Below are 23,529 nucleotides of genomic sequence, written 5' to 3'. Positions count from 1 at the left end.
AGTGACCGCTGGGATGCGGCCAAGTAAGTTGGTTGCAACTCCTTTTCTCATTACTCTGTTCTTATCTTAACGCTGCAGCCCCTGCTGTTTGCTGACTCCCAAAGAAGTCGGCTTGTTCTCTTTTTGTCAGCATTATTGTCTTCTGAGGTTCCGAATAGCTTGCTCATTCCCTAATCTAGACCTTCAGGAGGCTGATTCACTTGCCTGTTTAAAGTTGCATTAAAGCGTTGCCATATTTTTAGCCAAAACAATCCCTAGGGTTAATGAGGAGAACAGCAGCCACTATAGACTGTCACCCAGATGCATTTATTTCACAGATATACAATGGTGGGACTAGAAGGGATGTTAGAAATGATGTAATCCAATTCATCTCCTTTATTTTGTAGATCAGGTACTGAGCTCCAAAAGGTTAAATAGTGTAGCTTGGGTCACATAACTAATTAATGGCTAAACTGAAAACCACTCCTCTTTCAGGGCTTTTTCCACAATCACTGTATTCCTCCTCTAATGGAAGAATCAAGAAATAGTCATCATTCGAGTTGGAGATACTTTTTATGGAATATTGACCTTCCCGGGTGTATGTCAATCAGTTTAATTTGCAAACCAGCATGGGTTGCCTGCGCCCTCTCCCAAAGCAGAGCTAGAGTCAAGGGCTTGCGTGCAGGTAGCATAGTTTTGGAAGTGGCGTCAGGAATAGGAGCAGGGCTCTGGGACAGTGACTAGGGAGGTAGGAAAGCTATTGCCAGGACGGGTTTCCTTGTTGGTAGTTACAGTGGTCACCTGGGCTTGATCCTGCAGGGACTGTCTGAAAAGTCTCAGATGCTGCACCTCAAAATTATCCACCCACCTCCATTCTTTATCAGCAAAGGTTATTCCATGGGTGTTAACTCCTAGGACTTGGGACTTTCAGGATGTGCACGCCTGAGAGCTGGGGATTCTCCAGCAGTCCTCATCCCACACGTGGAGTGAGCAGCACCCCGGCAGAAAGTAAGCAATGCACCAGGAGCCTGGGCAGGAACTTGGTGCAGCAATGGCTAGAGAAATGTGGGCCAAGAGGGTGTGGGGTGGCCTGGCACAACTTCTCTCCAAGACTCTGGGGCATCACTGGTTCTTCTGCCATAGCTACTCAAATTGAAAGTCATGATACTATTGAGGTCAATCAAAAAAGAGACTCACTGCCTTCCTCCCCTAGGAAAGGGAAAGCACTCTGGAAAGAGCCAGTGCAGGCACGGAGATGCTCTTCTGGACCTTTTGAAGGGAAGTTTATGATCCATTCCTACAGGCGAGATCTCCTGCCATGCGCCAAAAAGAGGAAAAAAAGATTCCTAGAAATGTGGAACCCCTTTAAAAATGACCACAAAAACTTGTAAATTTAATTTCTAATGGTTTTAGGTATTCTTGGGATTCCATACTATAAGTGACAGATAAAAGCAGAATTCACAGATTTAAAAAACAAAAATAAAACAAACAAAAAAACCTTAGTGTGAATTTCTAGGCTTCACAACCCAAGCCTGGGGGTTAATTGTTCAGTCTCATTTTCCAACTCATTGAAACATTTTCCAGTTTCTGCTGAGTGATTTTCAGAAATTGATTTCTGTGCCTATTTCTGAGTCCCTCCAGTAAATAAGGCTTTGATAATTAAATAGTAATTTCAGCATCTCAAGCAGGACCTAGACGTACCCTATCAGTAACCAGCCATGCGACTTTGAGGGAGTCACTTAATCTCTCTTTGCCTTGGTTTCTTGTTAGCAACATGGGGACAGACATATTACCCATATCAAACCCCTAAGGTCCTTGTGGTGGTCAAAGGAGATTACCTATTTGAAAGATAATTTTGTATTTTAAATAATTAAGATTTCAATAATCTAAATAATGTAAATTTAAATAATTGAAATTTGATAACTTTGATGACTTAAAGTAACTGATAAAAGAATCACTCAGCCAGAACACTTAAATAAAAGTTTCACCATAAAAGATGATGCTTTGGGGCAGGGGAGGGGAGCAGAGGAAGAGGTCCAAAATTATAAGTGTTGAAACTTCAAAGAGAAGTCACGTAATGCCCTTTCCTTTTGTCTGCATGTAAGTCAAAAGAGATGATTATTAATAAAAACAATGACTAAAGTTTCCTGAGTGCTTCCTTAGGAGCTTTATGTACACATTATCCCATTTGATACTTAGAGCAGTCCTATTAGAATAGGCACTATTGTTGACCTCCTAATACACAGGAGGAAACTGATGTTTGGGGAGATTCAGTAAATTCCTCACAATGCCAAATGGAAAGCTGAGATCTGAACCAAGAAGTTGGACTCCAAACTGTTTGTAAGTACTGTGGCATTCTCTCTGCGGTTATAGAACCATTGGAACTGAGGCCAGTCCTGGGAACACGCAGACATTAGGGGCAGCAGTATCTTGAGTACGCCCATGCCTGAGGCCGGTTACAAGCACACAAGCCGGTTACAAGTGGAGTAGAGGCTTCAGGTTAGAGCTGCACAGGAGCCTGTCTGGTGGGGCTGAGACTTCATTGAGAGGCTCCTTGTTTGCACCTGAGCTAAGCTGGGGCATCAGAAGTTGGCAACTCTTTCTTTAGCTTTAATACGGTTATGGAGGGCGTTGCTGTTGGGCGGCAATAGCAGTGTGGCGGCCGTGCCCAAAAGGCTGTGATCACATAACACTCTTATCTGTCATCCAGCAGGGCCTGCTCCGTGCCCAGCACCTTCGCAGCCTTATAGTATCTCCCTGTATTGCCTCCAGAATGGGAGCCTCGTGAATGCAGACATCTCACTCTTAGAGCCCCCAAACCTGACACACCGCCTGACACAACGATGTCTCAAAATAGGAACTTTTTGATACTGAATTCTCGTATCAACCTCCTAAGTGGATATTATTATCTGCATCTTATAGATAAGGGTGCGTGGGCTTAGAGAGGGTAAGTAATTTGCCCAAAGTCATCAAGTTGTCTGCGCTCATATCTCCGTGCCACATTGCCTCAACCACTATTTAAACCAAGAATTATCCAACAATTCAGATTTTATAAATCCATTTGGATGCTCAGTGCTTTTCCAGTTGGCTCTCTAAATTAATCAGACTGATCTTCAAATTGAAAAATCTCCCCATCCCTTTGTGCTCTACAAACATTCATCAGCAATTATGGAAAATGCCCAATCTAATGGTATCTCTGTCTTTGTCTTTCCAAAGGGAGGCAATAAGTAACATTTTTCAAAAGCATCTGATAATGACAGCAAAATGTACTAAATTATCTTAGATTGTTAGAGGAGTTCTAGTTTGACCATCCTTTTAAAATTAGATTAATATCTACAACAATTCATTTTTTAAATACAATAGGAACTGAACAAATGTTTCTGCTACTATGCGGACAGGAATATTCACTCATTCATCATTCAACAGATGTTTATTAAGAGCCCACTATGTTTGGTGTTTGCAACTTCCACAGTTGCCTGCACTCAACTTAGCCACCATGTTGGAAAGAAAAAAGGTAAATGAACGCACAGTAAGGTGTAATGACTTATAAGGCTTAACCTATTCTTACACTTGAACAGAGCCTAGTGAACTGACCCACTGAAATTATTCTACTGCTAGAACAGGCACCACAGCAGGTTGATGAAAGAAATATTTTGGCATCTCTTGATGCATTTTGAAACACTTTTACATAGGTTCATCCCCGTGTCCCCATCCACAGATATTGCAACTAAATAAAACATGAGAAATTCATCTACTAGCACGTATTGTTGCCTTCTTTATGTACTTCTCCAGGCACTGTTCTGGTTTCTGGGGATGCACCTCAGAATTCTTACCCCAGGGGCTCTGTGCCCATAAGAAAGAGAGAAAAACAGTAATGCCGCAGCGTGAGGAGTGCTATAGCCAAAGAAATACAGGAGCAACTAGGGAGGGTGCCATCCAGCAACACCTAAACCACCTCGTGGCCTGGCAATTCTGCTTGGACTCAACCGACTGTTAGGACCTATGTTATCTCATCTTCTGCACTTCTCAACATTCAGTCATTCTAGTCTATTTCCTGCATTTTGCCAGTTTTATTCATTGCAACAGAAGCACAGCATCAGACAAACAATTTCATTCAGGTTCTTAGCTGGCATGTGTGTTATCAGTGCTAGTCTAAAGCCGGGAGACAATGCAGCTTCAAAATTGAATATATGACTTTTGTCCATCAGTCATAATTACTAGAGTTAACATCTGAATATTAATTTTCTATTCCTCTCTGATGCTTTAACACCCAGATTCCAGAAATCTCTCCAGAGTTTACATTTAGCAATCAACTGTAGACATATGATTTGCCTGTTGAGTGAATATTAAGAACACTGAAGGAGGGGTGCCTGGGTGGCTCAGTCAGTTCAGCGACCAACATCAGCTCAGGTCATGATCTCCCAGTTCACGATTTCGAGCCCCACATTGGGCTCTGTGCTGAGAGCTCAGAGTCTGGAGCCTGTTTCAGATTCTGTGTCTCTGTCTGTCTCTGTCCTTTCCTCGCTCACGCTCTGTGTCTCAAAAATAAATAAACATTAAAAAAAGTTTTTAAAGAACACTGAAGGAACAAATCTCTTCCCCCCTGCACTCCCCCCCCACCAGGCCCCCACACTCTTACCACCCCTGCCTGATAATTCTGGGGCTGGAATTACAGAAGATCACAATGACGATTTGCCATTTTGGGAGTAAAACCTTCCTAACTTTCATGCACTTTTAGTAGATTCAGAACAGTGAGATGAATAGATAGATGAAGAATATGTGTACATATATACATGTACAGATATATAAACTTACCCCAAAGTTATTTGATTAGCATATACACAGAAATGGTGATTTCTCACTTTATAAATAAAAGGTGTCTTGCAGATAAATTACAAACCGGAAAGATTTTCAGTGTAGTGATGGGTGACCGGTAACCGATCTTTAGAATTATTTTTGAGGGTAATTTTAGCAGTTCTGTTCAAATGATGCTTTTTTAAAGACCGCTATTTTTCTAAGTGGAGCATATGTCAGGAGAGCAGGATAAAAGCCTAATAAAAACATATCTGATTATAAATGAGATTTTCCAGTAAGTTGCTTTTCACTAGCTGAGGTATTTGCCATTGTCCTTGAAAACCAAGGTTCCCAATGATCTGCTTGAGAAGTTAATGATATCGCTCCTCATGACAGAAGAGTCTGGATCCAGGGAGTATTATATAACTTTGTAGATTTTCAAATGTTCGTTTTAGGAGTCCTATGTTTTTAAAAGTGCTCATATTTCTAACAGTTTCACATATACTCATGCTGCTGAGTCTGTATAATCTATATACTCACACACATATAGATGCTGAAAGGAGCAGCTGTGTGGGCAAATTCATTTCTCAAAAGCACAGTCAGTGGATTTCACATTGTTGCTTTGTAATGATCATCGCTAAGGAGAAGGTCAGAAATACACCCCACCTGGAGTGTGAACCACCAACTTGGCCTGGGCCATTTGCAGCTTTTCTGTGGAGCATCCCCTTGTTGATGATGGAAGGATCTCTGTCTGGTGCCTGGCTTGGTGCTTGGTATTTGGCACTTCCTTGGCACAGCAGGCTGCAAGGCCATTACATCTCATGAGGGCTGTCTCAGCATGCAAGACTATCTGGTCCACAGGGCTCATGCGTCACCCAGTTTACAAAGATGATCTCAGAGGCCAGAACTGGGAGGCTGGGGGCTTAGAATCTACCTAGACCTGCCCATAACTGCCATGGGACCCTGGAAAAATCACCTTCCTTCACCAGAATCACCTTCCTTCACCTTATAGTTTGCTCACATAAAACATGAGAGAAACAGCACGTTTCTCAAAGGTACCTGTATACCTCTAACAGTCTATAATTATAGTGAAAACTCACATATAGAAAACAAAGTCACTCTATGACCCAGCAAGTATATATATGCATGTTTGTGTGTGTGTGCACACACATAGAGAGAGGCAGAGAGAGAGAAAATGCACACAAATTCACAAGGAGACATGTATAAGGATGTTCATAGCAGCAGTATATGGACTATGTAATAGCAAAAAAAAAAAAAAAAGGAAACAATCTAAACCTTCATCATCAGGAAATACATAAATAAATAGTGGTTTAATAATACATGGAATAACCACATAGGATTAAAAAGGAATGGCCTAAAACTCTACATAACAACATGGGTGAATGTCACAAACATTGATCAAGAAAAGCAAGTTGCTGAAGAATACATAGATTACAATGATACCATTTATACAGTTTTAAAATACACAGAGCAATACTTTGGATAGTTTACCTAGTAAAATTATAAGGATGTATGTGAAGATGATTCATACAAAATTTAGAAAATAGCCATCTTGTGGCGGGAGGGAGGGAGGCAAAAGCAAGAGTACAGAGATGCTCAGGGGCCTCGACGGGACGAGGAAATCTTTATTTTGGGGCTGGATGGTGGAGAGGTGGATACATTTTCTATCTCTGGTGTGAAATTTTCATACCTCTTAAAACATTTTAAGCATGAATAATAAACTTGTCACATATCATCTTTGCATATCATTACTTCAAAATCCTTTTTGCAGCCTTAGGAAAATGATTTAACCGATCTCCTGATCTTTCAAACTAGTTAATTTTCAGAAACTTAAAAATTTTCTAAATGTATTTTGTTTTCAACTTTAAAGCATATGACTATTTGTGTAACCAAACATATTACCCGATGTATGATATACATGGTTCCACCAGTGACTAAACTTAACAAAACTATGGTGTGCAGAAAGTCCTATTACCTTCTGAGGTCATAGTCAAACCTTGGGAGGCCAGAATAAATAATCAAGAAATAGCCATACTTTAGGCAGTGGAGGAAAAATAAAATTAGTATGCCACATTTTTCCTTGCCCTACAGATTCTTCCCACCTCTCCTCTACCCACCATCCCCCAGGGATCGTGGATAATCCCTTTTGTCCTGATGCAATGGAATCTAATTTTGTTATAATGTGATGTGAAGCCTATAACCTATTTTGGGTTCAGTTGATTTAAGGCTTTCACACCAGCAACTGTGGCTATTATGGTTTCCATAGCTGGGAAATTTACCCTTACAGTTTTGTTCAGTTGCTCTGTCACAGATTTGCATTTTAAAAAAATTCTTTTCTGCATTGAGTTAGCCGCCTAGGTAATATGTCTCCATTTTGCATCAGAGATGTTATGTATCATATACTGAGCATACTCTCAGCAGATAAAACAGTATCAGTGGCAGGAGGGTCAGACATCAGATTGGAATGATGTTCTTAAATTTCCCACAACGTGTTTTGTTGGCCTCTTGGTCTGGTAGGAATCTAGTCCTCAAGAATCTAACAGAGCTTTCCTTGGATCGATTTTATGTTGCTCTCTTATCTCAATCTCTCCAAATGGCAACTGTGAATAGTCCTATACCATTAGAATCGAGGTGAAACCAGTGGCTGGAGAGTTATTTTATAAAATGAATAGGTTTCTGAGGGAATCATTTTCATTCATTCATCACTTCAACAAATATTTATTGAGCTACTTACTCCTACACATCAGGCATTGTTGTAAACACCAGGGATCCAGGAGTGAAGAAAAGAGGCCAGGCCCTTGTCCTCACAGAGTCTGCCTTCTAGTGATTTCTTAGAATAACTCAGCGGATTGAAGTGACATCAGGTACACATGACAACAAGGATGATGATAGGCAAGCTCTTTCAGAAAGACTTTCATGATTTTCCACAACCCTCCAAGCAAAGCTCAGTGCCTTCCTCTGTGCCCCAGGACACCCTTGTCACTCAGGGAAACTGATATTTTCAACAGATTGCTTTTGTATCCCAGCAGTGCCACTCACCAGTTGTGCAACCTTGGACCAGTTAACTCAACCCTTTCGAGCTTAATAACTAGCTAATCTTTATTGGGTATCTACTATGTGCCAGGCTCTCTGCTAAGTGTTTTACATAAATCATTTTATCTAATCCTTATACCAACCCTACAAGACAGATCCCGTTACTATTCCTCCTACTAATAAGAAAATTGAAACCCAGAGAGGCTAAGTAACCTACTTGAGGTCAGTCATGTGGGTAGTAAGTGACCATAGTAGTAAGGGCCCAATAAATGTTAACCTCACGCTGTGGGGGTGGGGGTGGGGGGACCAGGAGTGGGAGCAGGTCATGCACATGCAGTGTCAGAGCCTATTTAAAATCCTGATACTTTAGGGGCGCCTGGGTGGTTCCGTCGTTAAGTGTCTGACTTCAGCTCAGGTCATGATTTCGCGGTTTGTGAGTTCGAGCCCTGCGTTGGGCTCTGTGCTGACAGCTCAGAGTCTGGAGCCTGCTTCGGATTCTGTGTCTCCCCATCTCTCGGCCCCTTCCCTGCTCATGCTCTGTCTCTCTCTGTATCTCAATAATAAATAAATGTTAAAAAATTTAAAATCCTAATACTTTATTCATCATGGATTTTTCCTGCATTTATGTTGTTTTAAATATTGTATTAAAATATTGTTTAGCTTGATAACTGAGCTTTTGGGCACCCACTTAAATTTTGCGCCCACAGTGAGTGCCTCTCTTACCTCACTCTAGTCCCAGCATCATTAGTAGTATTGGTATCACATTAGAAGGGAAGTTCCTATTTATTTGTTGATTGCCCCTGCTGAATTCAGAGATGTCTAAAGATTCCATCTATGTCTTGTGTCTCTAAAGCCTTAAGAGTTGGCACAGAGCAGGTGTTCAAGAAATAGTGGCTGAACCAAACTTTCTGCTCCACAATAATTCAAAGGAAGACTAGTCTTCATTCAGTGAGAAAAGAGAACTAGCTGACCTCTTCAGTTTCATGTAGTACGATTAGTCCATTGTATTTTATTATTGTCAGTAATACTATTAATATTATTTACATATTAACCACAGCCGTCAGGTATTGGGTATCTACTAGAGTCAAATGCTTAACACACCTCATCTCAAATTCTCACCACAAAGCTGGAAACTGAGGCTCAGCAATGTGGAATCACTTGCCCTGGGCCACACAGCTAGTAAGTGACAGTCAGCATTAGACCCAGGTCAGTGTGAGTACAGACTTGGGTTCTTTGCATTCTACCACCTCCCTTTCTCTTTCAGTGTATAGTCTGTCACTGAACAGACTGTGGCATGACTGTGGCCATAGAGAAGGGAGCAGGCAAATGAAGAAGATGGTGAAGTTATACAAAGAAAAGATAGACACACACTGAACACCCAAAGGGGAGGGGAGTGGCCGGGCCCTTCCATATCACTGTGCAATGCCATCTCTGACCATTGCTATGAGGTTGTTGTGGAGATTATCCTACACTGTGGTGTGGCCCTGACCTGTATCCACTTGAAGGGGTAAATCGAAGACCTGTCTGTGTGTCTCAAATAAGAGAGCCACATGTTTGTCTTCCTGACCTGCCTCCTTTCGGGTAAATTGAGTAGTTAAGTCTGACCAGATGACAAGAAGTCTATACAGTTGGGCAGCTGGTGATAGGCACCCCACATCAGAAACAAGGAACCAACTGCATCCAGCATTATGTTCTTTGTCCCCAGAATATAATGGGTCAGTGCTAAATGTCTAAGATCCTACTCTGATTTCTACCATGAGAGACATGGTTGTATTTTCCAAAGTGTACTTCTTGAAACGTCAGTACGATAGAATTCTGTGGTCAAGGAAGCTTAAGCAGGATTTTCTTTTATTATTATTATTTTTTTAATGTTTATTTTTAATTTCGAAAGAGAGAGAGAGAGAGAGCGAATAGAAGAGAGGCAGAGAAAGAGGGAGACACAGAATCTGAAGCAGGCTCCAGGCTCTGAGCTACCAGCACAGAGCCTGATGCAGGGCTCAAACTCACAAACGGTGAGATCATGACCTGAGCCGAAATCTGATGCTTAATCAACTGAGCCAACAGTCGGTTGGGGTGCCCCGACAGGATTTTCTGTCAGTATTTCTCAGAGGTTTCAAAAGCTCTGGGTGGTGAATCTCCAAGGGAAGTAGATTATAGGCAGCATTTCTCCAACCCAGTTGGCCAGGGAATCCCTTTATGTGGAGTACCTCCACATGGGATGGACTCTGGGAAGCTGTGTGTCAGGATCTTTTAGACAGTATTTCAGGAGAAAGTGCCAAGAAGGTGAAACCTTGGGAAATTATTCTTAAGGAATCAAAATGTTAATGTCTTCCTTTTTTTCCTTTTTCACTATAAAAAAGAAAAGTTCTAAAACTAGATTAAAGGAAAGTTGTGAAAATAAAAATAAATCACCCTTATTTTCACAACTTGAGAATATCCTGTTCTTGTCTTTTCCGTATCTATATAACTCCAAATGTGTATCCATATGTGTGTGTGTGTGTGTGTGTGTGTGTGTGTGTGCATCCAGACTTAGCACGTGCAGACACTATGCTAACTGCTTTGCATTTAACCCACACAATAACCCTGTGAGTTAACAAATATGATTCCCATGTTAGAGATTTGGAAATTGAGGCTCAGAGGGTTTAAGTAACTTACCAATTTGCACAGCAAGTAGGTGACTGAGCCACTGTTTAAACACAGGTATTTCTGACTCCACAGACTATGTATTTAAGCACTGAAATGCTGAAATAGTTATTTTCTACCCTAGAAAAAAAGTATTTGCCCTGAATTTACTACCAGGGAGTTTATCTTATCTGAGATCCTCATACAGCTCAGTTCCATGTTGAATGATAAAAGGGTATTCCAAAATTGTTCCTGCTTTTTATTTGTCCTTGCCTCCCTCCTCTGACTTCGGGTAAGTGTCACAAGGACTTCACAGCAAGTAATCCTAAATGCCGGGCCACATTGTTTTCTGTTTTATGGCTCAATGATTTCCTGTGTTGTAAATGCATTCAGAAATGATTGTGGCTTTTTCTTGAAGCCTCAACATTTTTTAAAAAGTGATTTATTTTGATAGTGCTTTAGCCTCATGATTTCAAATATTAAGTTACTTGGTTCAGGTGATCTTATATTTTCCCATAAATGTGTTTATGTCACCCCGCAGACTGAGAAATTTCATTCCAGATTTTTTTCTTTCTTCCTTCATTTGATTTCGTGCAGGAGGAGAACTGAATTCTTTGAACTTGTCAGTAAAGGAGAATATGATTGGAACATCAAAAACCATCGTGATATATTTCGGTAAGAAGCAGCTCTTGTTTATGTGTTTTTTCATTATCTGAAGATTTAGTCATGCTTTTCTGACAGTGCTAAGGGCACACAATGATTCTTGAAGTAACAAATCTTAGCTTACATTCAGAGAGTAGTTGAATAATTAGAGAAAAGGTAGGGTGTCTTTCCATCTTCTAATTCATTATATTTTTGCCCCCTCACCATAAATTTGCCTTCAGAATTAGAAAATGGTGTTCAAATTGATTCAGTTTCAGCAAGCTGTGACTTCCTGTTTTTCCTGGGGAAGCAGAGTATGTAAGTTGAGGAGAGAGAGGATTTTTGAACCTTAGAAAACATCATTACCAAAAACAAAATGGCGAATGAACTTTTGTTTTTCTTTAGAGACAACAGATGTTATACACAGAAAACCAGTTGGAACCATGTTGGTGGCAGAAATAAGGAGTCTGTTCTACACTTTTCACTGGACTTCTTCCTAATTGTTTAGAAAAGACAGCAGCAAACCACTATCCTTACGTGGCACATTTGAACCCCCTGACTGTAGCCATCCAGACAGCTAGGCACTACTCTTTTTCTCATATCCTGTCCCTCCACTGTCCCTGCCTCACTCACCCCGAGACTTCTGCTGTCTTATTCCTGTGCCAAGCTTGTATTTCTGGAAAATTTCGTGAGGCCAGGACTGTGGGCTCGCTGTATCTGCTCCACAACTGCTAGAATCACCCAGAGCACCACCCCGGTCGTGGCTGCCCCATACCTGCCATGCAAGCCCTGCCCCCAGCCCCCTCCAGCTTCAGAACACAGGGCTGCCTGCCCCTCCCTCTGCCCAAGACCACGCTTCATACTTTCCAGAGGACTTCTCCCCTCCCACAGTGATATTTCTTTCTGCTATCTTTACAGACCTTTTTCTTCTTCCTGTACAGAGAAGCAGGGGGACCCTCCCTTGTGTCCTAAGCTAGCTCTTCCCTTGTGTCCTAACTCTGTTGCCTCTGCCTCCTCCTGCCTGCCCCCCCCTCCTGAACTTGCTATATCGATTATACTCATTTACATTGCATTTAATTGCTTGCATTTTCAGAATCTGTTTTTCCGTCATGATCATTCTAGGCCTAAAGATATTCTTCTAACTCCTCAGGGGGAAAAAAAAATTCATCCCTGAAATCTTCCTTCTTCTCAAAGTCCAATCAATGCCCCCTTCTTCCCTTCAATTGCACACTTGATTCACACTCCTCCTAACTTCTCAGAAGGCAGTGTTTTTCTTTTTAAATAATTTTTAGTTCCACAAGTAATTACAGGGATATATTTTTCTGTAACAAAATATGACAGGCCCCCAGACCCCCCCTGGGCTTCACTCCCATGTCCCATACTGACATATAGCTACACAATTTGTTGTATCCTTTCCAACATTTCCAAAGCATTTATATATGTGTATATTCTAAGGAAAAATACTGTGTAGTGTGGATTTGTTTGTTTTAACGTAAGTTATATATTTATATCTCAGTCTGAACTTGCTTGTTCACTCAACTATATGCCTTGGAATTTCTTCCATGTCCAAATGTCATTATCTTTTACTGTTGCATACTTCTCCAAAGTATGGATTTACCACAGAGTAGTTAGCCATTCTTCTACTGAGGAATTGGGTCTATGAAATGTGATTTTTGCTCCTTTTGAAAGTCACCAGTCACCTCCCAAGGATCAAATCGTAGGGTCTTTGTTCTCTTCCTTGATCTCGTCACACCCCTAATTGCCCTGGCCTTTCCTTTCTTAAATCTCTCTCCTGCCTTGGATTCTGCAAAGCCAAGCTCTTCCAGATTTTCTGCTTTCTTCTGACTCCTGCTTCTCCTCTTTGTTCTTCTTCAGCCCTTCCTCCTCCCCCGTCCCCCTAAAATGTAAGGACCTCCAAGGACCTGTTTTTACTTTCCTCAGCATGCATGCTTGTGGCTTTAAGTACCATCTCTGCTCAAATGACTCCCACCCCATGTCTGGAGCCTGGCCTCTCTTTTGAGCACAACTCCTAAAATGCCAGTGCCCATTCCACATCTCCACCTGGGTGTTATCCTGCAGAGGTTTTCAAACTTTTTTTGGTTGGGAATCCCCAATGTAAGAAAAATCTTATTTGGAAGCTCAGTATGTGGAACAGGTGCTCCAGGAGCTCTCCACTGGCCCCCATCGTTGCCTCCCCCCCCACCCCATTTCATGGTTAGACTCTGTGTGCAGAAAGGGCCGGGGGGCTCTAGGGGAACACTGTCTTAGAGAATTTCAAAATAGTAATAAAACCAACTAAAAGTTGGCCTGCTTTTTATCACCACCATGTGCCTGCAGTCTAAACAATGTCAATGATAAGCTACTTCTCCCTGAGAAAAATCTTTTGTTGGCATAGGCTCTAAACAGTTGCTGAGACTACTGCTGAGTATCAGAATAATTGCTATGAAAGCTCCCAATTGGCACATTATTACTTACCTATAGTCGTACATATCTCGTACATGTAAGCTAAGTGTAAAAGTGCCCCATTATCTAACCAGCCCCTGACACAGGTGGACGCAGTCCACACCTTAGTGCAAGTTCCTGATGCTTCAGAGCCTTTTGCCCTTGCTCTGGAGATAGTTCATGTTTCTGACCCTGCAGAGTTTCACAGTCCTGCTTTTAAACAGCATATCCGACAAGGGTAGCACAGTAATGGCAAGGATAAAAAACAACTGGAGTTACTTCACTTCTGTTATTTTACGTTGACTATTTGGACTTTTTATTTGTGTTTCAAATTTAAAATAGTGAAACGGAGGGCGAAGTGCGAAGTGTGATTTTTGTTTGGTAAATGCAAAATTCAGTTCATATGTGAACTATTTTACTGAATATGAATATTTTTAAATTAAAATTTATTCGTTGTCTTCTTTTTTCTTTTTTTAAAGTTTATTTATTTTCAGAAAGAAAGCGTGAGTGGGGGAGAGGCAGAGAGAGAGAGAGGGAGAGAGAGAATCCCAAGCAAGCTCCACACTGTCAGTGCAGAGCCTGACATGGGGCTCAAACTCACAACCCGTGAGATCATGACCTGAGCTGAAATCAATAGTCAGACGCTTAACCAACTGAGCCACCCAGGCGCCCCTGCTAATTGTTTTAAAATTAGAAAACAAATTGAGAAAATAATGATTAACACAAGATTATTGTTGAAATAATTTGGCATATGGAGGAGAAGTATGAATAAAAAAATGGTGCAAGTATCAGATACTCTGGAGAGAGACTGAAAAGTCCAATGCTTTGTCTCACTCTGGTACCAGCAGAATGTAAAGTGAGAAGCATCAGGGTGTAACAAGAGGGGGTCTGGTGTCTTTTTTTTATTATTATTATTTATTTGGATTTTTTTTAATGTTTATTTATTTTTGGCAGAGAGAGACACAGAGCATGAGCAAGGGAGGGGCAGAGAGAGAGGGAGACACAGAATACGAAGCAGGCTCCAGGCTCTGAGCTGTCAGCACAGAGCCCGACAGGGGGCTTGAACCCACCAGCTGCAAGATCATGACCTGAGCCAAAGTCAGAAGCTCAACCGACTGAGCCACCCAGGTGCCCCATGGTATCTTTTTGATAATCACAGAATCCTGAATACTTACTCACTTTGGGAAAGTTACTTAATCTTTAATCATTTACCTCTCCATGAAATAGGAATGATGGCCCCTACTTGGGGCACCTGGGTGGCTCAGTCAGTTAAGCATCCAACTCTTGATTTGGGCTCAGGTCATGATCTCACAGTTTGTGGGTTCGAGCCCCATATCAGGTCTGTGCTGACAGTGTGGAGCCTGCTTGGGATTCTCTCTTTCCCTCTCTCTCTGCCCCTTCCCCGTCCCTGCCTCACTCTCTTGCACACTCTTTCTCTCTCTCAAAATAAATAAATATTACATAAATAAGAAAACACATTAAAAAATAGGAATAATGACCCCTACCAGTGGGTTCAGATGATTCATTGAGTTAGTAGTTAGTTGGTAAAGCACTTTGTACAGAGGGAGGAAAACACTAGACTGCTTGTTACAAAAGATCAAATATGAAGAATGCTCTGATTTGTTGTTCCGCATAGTGCTTAACACAGGGATGCTTGGGATTAGATGTTACGTGACTCCTGGAGGGGGGTTCTGACACCATTGTGCCTGGTGGCTCTGAATGACCTATTGTTACCGGCTACCCTGCCCTGTTCCCTGGAGGAGTTGCCCGGGGAAGTGACACAAACCCCACTAGCATCTAGGCATGCTCTGCCATCTGGGAAGCAGACATGTTTCCAAGGCATTCGAGTATGAAATGTTGACACCCGACATCAGGACAGCCCTCTGACCTCCAACAGCACACCCCTTTCTTCCAAAAGGAGCCAATCAAGATGTGGTCTCCCAATTCCAATCCTTCATTGCTTTTCATCACATACTGCTGGCTTTAGCACAAAGAAAGCAAATTTTGGACAAGGAGTGTGCCTTGTTTTTCCTGCTTCCCACCACATCAAATTATAAGCACCAGAGTTATCCACAATTTCAATTGTTCCCTGTGTTCTTATATCCATGGTTAGATGGATTCTAGTTAAACCCAGTAGAAATCTGTCCCCCAAAAATCTGGTTCAGATGTTCCTGTGCTTTCTTATGTGCTCAAATTAATGAAAGCTTAGCTGAATATGTTTCTTCTTCATAATGCTGACAAAACAGGGCTGCAGCCAGGTAATAAACTGGAGTGAAACACTGTGGCTCTCCCAGTAAATCTGAGCTCTGTAAGGCAGGTGACAATGAAGGAGCTCCTATGGTGGCAAGCGCCTTGCCTTCTGCTATAGGTTTCCGTCCATTCCCATCAATCAGTGATAAGTTGGTAAAGAGATTTATCAGCTGTGTATGTGGCATTATATACTGATTCCCTTGCTGATAGTTAAGAATAAAAAGCATTGTCCATCCGTCCATTAGAGATTAGTTTACGCAGAACTTGCTTAGCTCAGGTACAGAGAAAGTAGTGCTTTGCCTTCCTTGATCTGCTGCAGACATAACAAAAGGGCACCGGAGGGTGTGTGTGAGCTTTGTCTTCCTAAGCAGTGTGGCCACAAGACGGAGATGCTAAACATGGGGACGGTAAACAGTGCTTCCCTTGTTGAGGGAAAGACATGTGAGTTGGCCTTAGTCCCATTTTATTTATTTATGTATCCAGGATGGGATTGTTTCGGAATGCAACAAAAGATTATTCAGCCTGTTTTGTTTGGTTCTGTTTTTCAGATCAATGTTAATGACAGCCTGTGACCTTGGAGCCGTGACCAAACCATGGGAGATCTCGAGACAGGCAAGTGGTGATTAATGGCAGGGCTCAGCAGAGGAGGAACTGCGGGAGGGGGGCGGGGGGAACAATATTCCCAGAGCCCAGACTCCCAGGCACTGAAACCCTAGTCAATTTGCATCAGTATTAACATGGTGTAAAAAATAGCGGGAGGCTTGGGCACGACATAGTTTATTGCACAGCCTTTCTTTAACGTGCTTCCACTGAATAATAGTATTTCTGACTCTGTAAGATTTTGTTAACACTCTAAATCCAAATAACGCATTGACCATTTCCTAAGGCAAGAGTTTCAAAAATAGTGTTTTTAAATAGGTAATCGTGTTTTAGCACAAGGTCCACTTTTTTCTCATCTGGAAAAAAAAAAAAAAGAAAAAAAAGAAAAAAACAAACCAAGGAGGTCAAAAGGAAATTTTCTTTTTATTTAAAGACTATTTGGAGATGAAATCACGGTGGCCAAAGTGTGTAATATCCAAATTTAATTTGTACCCCCCAAAAATGGTGCCTTTACCATCTATCTGGTCTTACTGCTAAAAGTGTTAGTTTAGAGCAAGAACAGGTTTCAAGCCAGTAACCACACAATTTAAGATCCTTGATTACTGATAGTATTTGGAGATTAAACTCTTTTTTAATTTTCATGTGGCACACCTACTGTGTGGGGTCTAAAATAGTAACTTGGTATCTTAAGTCTCACCATTTTAAGGAAAATAAAGTAGACTCATATAACAATAAATAACTAATATTTATTGACTAAATATCTAATTTTAAATGACTCCTTTATATGTATTATATCATTTAATCCTCCAACTTTGATTTAGGTATAGTTAGTCTAGTAGGCTGAATAATGGCAACTGAAAGATATTGGATGCTAATTTCTGGAACCTGTAAACATTGCCTTAGAAGGAAAAAGGGTATTTGCTGATGTGATTAAGTTAAGGGCCATCATTATCCTGGATTATCCAGGTGAGACCTAAATTCAATGACAGGTGTCCTCCTAAAAGAGAGAGAGAGAGACACTGGGAGATTACACATTCAGAATAGGGGAAGAGGATGTGAAGAGAAGGCAGAAAGTAGAGTGATGTGGCCACAAACAAGAGAAAGCTGGTAACTGCCAGAAAGTAGAAGAGGCAAAGGACAGATTCTCCCTTAGAGGCTCCAGAGCAAGCTCGGCCTTGGCAAAACCTTGATTGCTGTCCAGTGAACTGATGTTGACCTGCCAACCTCCAGAACTATGAGAGAACAGATTCGTTATTGCTTTAAGCCACCAAGTTGTGGTCATTTCTGGCAACGCTGGGAAACTTATACAGTTATTACCCCTATTTCACAAATGGGGAAAATGAAGCCTAGAAAAGATAAGTAGCTTGAGGTGATACACCTAGTAAGTTGATAGAGCTAGGTATTCAAATCCCAACAGAGTAGTCTCCAAAGCCTTCGTTCTTTACAGCACTTCTACTCTTTCTTATACCAGATATACCAGTTGGCATTTTTAAATGATGCCAGTGTGTCAGCAGAATGGGCTGTTATCCCTCAGCCTCAGTGGCTTAACACAACACACTGCTTATGAACATGTGCATCCAGGACCAGCTTGGTACCATTCCTCATTTTGGACTGCGACTGAGGGAGCAGCTACCATTTGGATCATTCCGACAGAGGCCCTAGCATGTCTTGCACTGGCAAATAAATGCAAATAAATCCCCAGAAATTCATTGGCCAGAACTTGTCACAAGACCCCACCTAACCAGGAAGTAAAATCCTTTCCTGTGCCCAGAACGTAGAAAGCCAGAAATAGTTGATGAAAACGTGACTACCACAGTTTGCCCTTCTAATCACCAAAAATGTGATTCACTCTCCTTCCTCAGGCAAAATATACTCATCCTGTCCCCAAGGGAGATGACCCAAATGTCCCAAGAGTCATGGTATCAAGCTCAAGTCCAGGATCTCTGGGTGATCTATGCCAGTCTCCACATCAGGTCTGGATGCAAATTAAAGACCTACACACACCCCAAACACAGCATTTGACTTACACTCAAACCACAAAACACTCATTACAACACTCCCATTCAGAAGGGGAAGAGATGACCAATATTTGGCAGTTAGGAGGCCATGGCAATTCCAAAATCCCACTGGGCATTCACTGGAAGGCCATCCACTCTGTGGTAGACCCTGATTCTCTGGGAGACGCTCCCCAGTCATCATTGTCCATGGCCCTTAGATCCACCCTGGGACATTATTCCTTTTCCATTGCCTTCCTTGGCTGTATCCAATGGCCAGGCAGTTTTCTCAGCCTGTTTCCCACCTAAAGAAGATTGAGGACCCAAGGCTTGTTTCAAGTTTTAAGTAGTCACAGTCTTAGGGGGGTTTTGGCACCAAACTCTCTTAAACATTTAGTCAGCTTCTTATGTCTTTGTTCCTAGTCACTTCCATTTGCCAATAACCACATCCACAGTTCCATTCTAGACAGACTTCTTAGATCTGCTCTATCTCTTTGCTTCCTTGTATTAAAGAACAAAGAAAATTAGCATATGTACTTCTTTCTTCCTCTTTCATGATCCAGTTCCTAGTATTCAGGGCCTAATGATTTTTCTGGGCCATTTGTCCAATTGAAGGGATATCCTGTGTACCGCCTAATTCATTCAGTTTTTAACTGTGGATGCACTGGCCATACCTTTGATTCTAGTTGTAAGGCTGGGTCTTGATCAGCCTTTGTCATTCAAAACATATCTCAATTTTTATTTTTACACTTTGGGGTTAAAAAGCAGCTCTGTCTTCCATCCCTGAAGATGAAGACTCTGAATTTGTGACTCTCTCCTTTCCCTTTCATTCCTGGTTGTAAACCTGCCAATCCTTTTCGGAGCTCACTTCTTACAATACTTAGCAAAACACAGTCAATAGCAATTCTCACATGCTACCAACATTTTGTTTTCCAGTATCGTCCCCTAAGGCTATAAATTCATTAGATATATTATTTGCTTTATTTCAAAGAGAATTGTACAAAATATTTTGCTACTGTGTACCATGGGTGTCATCCTTGGTACAGCCTCCAACAGCCGTTTCCTCACTGTTTTACACATGCCCCCTAAGCTGATGCTACATATTTTAGGGTCTTTTTATTTTTCTTCCTTCTTTTTCTTTCTTTCTAAAAAGAACGCACCTCATTTCCATACCATTTTTTTGTGTGAGTCAAAACTAGGCTAGGCTTTGCTGCAATAACAAATATATTCTCAAATTTCAGTTTCTTTACTCAAAGAAAAGTTTATTTCTTGTTCCTATCACAGTCCAATGCAGATTTCCTATAAAGTTCTCCAATAAACAGCTCTCCTCCAATTGAACTTTGGTTTTCATTTTGGTTTTCAACTTCACACTTGAAGTTACATTAAAACAGGGAGGAATTTGCTTGGTTGAGTAGCGTATTTCTATATCTCTGCCCACCCTTCACTTCCCCAGTGTGGGAAGCCTCCCCTATAGTAAAGTCTGGACCAGAGAAGAGATAGGTATCTTCCAGGTATCAGGAAAAACTGTAGTAGTGGGGTGGCCTCCTGAATTGGGATGGAAAGAAGTGGAGGGGTAGAGAGCAGAAGAAAATTCAGGGGACCAGGGGGAAAATAGAGAAGATTGGAAAGAGAGTGGGATGAGGTATGATATGCCGGGACTTTCAGAAACCCCAGTGAAATGCATGTCAACAACTAAAGGAGCAGTAGCCCACTTGGGAGTGGGAAAGGGACAGGACAAAGTACTTAACAAGAAAAAAAGGTTCTGCATTGATGTTGTAGACCAACTTGGGAGGCCTATTGGCCGGTCTCTTGGTCATTGATGTAAATAGTATTTTATTTTTAGGATGTGAAGTTCTGCTGATCAGTGCAGAAAAAAACTCAAGAGTTTGGGGAAATAAAGCACAAAACCATGTTTTTCCAAACACTTGCATCAGAAATCATGCCACAGCTCTAAACTGGAGATCTCATTTGTGTTTGTCTCCAAATTGAATAGGTTAAAACATTTTCAAAAACATACTTCTATGATTTTAGGAAACATTTGGACAAAACCAATAGAACCTTCTTTTAAAAATATAAATATATTTCTAATTTCTTAGAGGTTGATATTTTTAAATTTCCTTGCAAAATGGGTTTTTTTACTGGTGTCTATTCCAGTTTTACTTCCTCACAAACATGACTCTAAGCATGTGGGTTTCCCCAGTGACCCCCCCCCAGGCCTGATTAGCATCTCAATTTCCTTCTTTAATAAAAAATTCAATTAGGAGCCACTTAATGTTCCTGATTGGGTTTTTAAGTACAAATGAAACAGTGATACAAGTTGAACTGTGAAAGAAGCTCAGGGGAGATACTCAGGACCACTTTAGAAAGATCAAGGACAGGATTGTGTTTTAATTTCTTTGCTTTCCAGGGGTGATAGACCTGTGTAGGACTCCTACCTGGGGGTGACCTGATGTGCACATTTGTATTCTTTAGTGCAAAAGACCCACCTCAGAGCAATCTGAGGGAGTGTTCTGGGGACTGAATAAATGAGGCCAGGCCCTTAGGGGACCATTTCTTTTTTAAAGGAAGGCCAGAGACAGAAAGAGAGGCCTGGAGTGCTAATGTGGCAGAGACTAGAGAGAGAAGTGAATCAGGCCCTAGAAAAATTGAGCCAGCTCCAACTACTTTTATGCTATTGAATTTTTTAAAGGTACCCATATTCCTTATAAGAAATGTTTAAAATCTGGACTGACTAGATATTCTATTTCTTTACATATGAGCTACATACTTGCTATTCTCAGGGTGTGTGTGTGTGTGTGTGTGTGTGTGTGTGTGTAAGAGATAGAGATGTTTTTATGTTTTATCAATGGTTATGATTTATGGTGGACAAAATCTCTTGAGAGATACACTTAGGTAAATTATGTTGATTATATCCACTTGACCAAAAATTAAACCATTCTAGCCTTTTCCAGACCATGAATCTCATCTTCATAAGATCCTGGAATAGAGGAAAAACTGGTCGGGGGATCTAGACCTTCTTGCCTTCAACTTTTCTGAAATTTTGTTTTCTGCTCGTCCAAATTTTGTAAATCCAGCCAGTTCATCTGAGAGATTTCCTAGATCTTGTTCCTTAGTATTGTTGAAAATACCTGTTTAACACTTACCTGTTATATCATTATGCTTCCCATAAGCTATCATTAGAAGCACAGGGCTTGGAGAAGCTTCTCTGTAGCTTAACAATGATCAATCATCAACTTCTGATCATCCATGCTAATAGATGAAAAGTGAAAAAAAATAGAAGTCCTTACTCTGGAAAAATCTCTACCATTTGCTTGTACCAACTAGAACCTACCATAAATCAATACTTTTAGTACATAGATTAAGACAGCTGAAGACCAAATCAACATTCTTCAAACTGTATCATGGCACACTGTAAAAAACAAAACAAAACAAAACAAAAAAACTGGTATGAACAGTGAATCTAGCATTAGTCCTGCCCCTTAACTAATTGCTACAGTAAGAAGCAGAGGTGTGCCCTGGGGTTATCCTCTCCAGAGTCCACACAATTATTGATAGGGTGAGTCAGTTAAGGAGTTTGGGGGATGGCCAATGAAGCCAAGCTAAGATAAAAGTGTGCAACAAAGTAAAGAATCTGGGTTGACACAACCAAAGGTTAGCAAAAATATTGCAAGTATATTATAATACGGAAACAGAAATTATGATTAGGGATTATTTGCCTCATTTTTCTATAATAAGAACATTTCCTACTTTGAAGCTGGCAACCCCATGCCTCATTGGGAATATGGAATCTGCACGGTCAGAGATCATCTACTGGCAGGCATCTGAAGATACCCTGCACAAGTTCTTCTGATTAAAAGGAAATCAGTTTCATTGATTAAGTTCTATAATATGTTGAAACAGAAAAGGTTAATGTACTCCTTCAAAAGCTTTTTAAATTATTATCTATGTTGAAGATAATCACCATACATGTAAGGCAGAAATAACTTCTGAGTCTTATGATAAATTACACATAACCATAAATTACATATTTATATGTTCCAGGTGGCTGAACTTGTAACCAGTGAGTTCTTTGAACAAGGAGATCGGGAGAGATCAGAACTCAAACTCACTCCTTCAGTAAGCCCATCCTTTTATTATGACACAGTTAGCCTTTGGAATGACATTTTCAGAAGCAACTCCAAATCACACCCTGAAAGTGGGAAAGACTGAGAGTGGATTTAAGAAAGCACTCCTGAAAGTTTAACACTTTAATTAAACTTAGACGCTAAACACTCCTATTCCCAGGTTTCTGATTAAGAGTGGTGAGCTACTTAACAAGCACTTCCTGAGCTCACATGGTAAGACAAGTAGGCACAAGGGAGGATGTACCAAGTGGCACTGGAGTAGCTCAAAGCCCAGTGCTGGCATTACATAAGTGAGTGGTCTGTACCTACCTTGGAAGAGAAATACAGACAAAAGTCAAAGGCAGGCTGTCCAGCCTTGAGGAGCTTAGAACAGACAACTGCAGTAAATAATGGTCGTTCTGGGTTTTATTTTCCTGTTTGGGGCTTTCTAAAATCCCAAACCCAGATCATTTCAAGTCTCTGTTTCTTTCCTTTGTTTGCAAAATGAAAAGTCTCACTTGGGGAACTAGGTTCTGTTGACTGAAATGCTATTTTTGTTGGATTCACCCATTCAATTATTATTTGAGAATGCTTACCGTAGGCTCAGGATGATGCTGTTTTTATTCAAACAAGACAAAAGACATAAATGCCTCATCCACAAGGAGGGGGTGGCCTCTATTCTTAAGGAATGGTTAGCTACAAATTGTCACCTCACAACTCAAAGAATGGTACAAAGTACTGTGAAGCTGGTACAGCACAGTAGATACAGTTAGGCTCATTAATAGATTCATTAGGCTTAAGGAATGTTTGAATTGTCAGGAATGTCTGTTTATGAGGATTCAAGTCAACCGAGTTCTGAACATTTGGAGGTTACTTGTAAGATCTTCAAGTTTTAGGACGCCTTTCTTTGCGAGCATTTAAAAGTAAGGAAAAGCCAGAGAGCTAGCTCTTAGTCAAAGAGCTTCACCTGTCTGAAGTCAGACCTCACAGCCTTAACTAATTTTAACTATTCTTAATTTGTTGCCTACCTATAAAAGGTCAGAAGACTC

General features: G+C 41.0%; 1 protein-coding gene across 3 annotated transcripts in view; it reads left to right on the top strand.

Annotated features, from left to right (window-relative positions):
* The window catches only part of PDE11A (phosphodiesterase 11A), a 414,495-nt gene that overhangs the window by 350,585 nt on the left and 40,381 nt on the right, over positions 1-23,529 (top strand). For 2 of the 3 annotated variants that reach the window (XM_086718963.1, XM_025933541.2), the window contains exons 16-18: positions 11,047-11,124; positions 16,332-16,395; positions 22,419-22,493. In XM_086718963.1, coding sequence (XP_086575089.1) covers positions 11,047-11,124; positions 16,332-16,395; positions 22,419-22,493 — 217 coding nt within the window. Of the gene's footprint in view, positions 1-3,342; positions 3,494-11,046; positions 11,125-16,331; positions 16,396-22,418; positions 22,494-23,529 lie in introns of those variants that run through there. The other variant, XR_015255343.1, reaches the window with a different exon arrangement.

The sequence above is a fragment of the Puma concolor genome, chromosome C1 (genome assembly GCF_028749965.1).
Source record: "Puma concolor isolate L17-30 chromosome C1, mPumCon1.1.hap2, whole genome shotgun sequence".
NCBI classification, from domain to species: Eukaryota; Metazoa; Chordata; class Mammalia; order Carnivora; family Felidae; genus Puma; species Puma concolor.
This window is presented reverse-complemented; position numbering and strand designations above follow the sequence as displayed.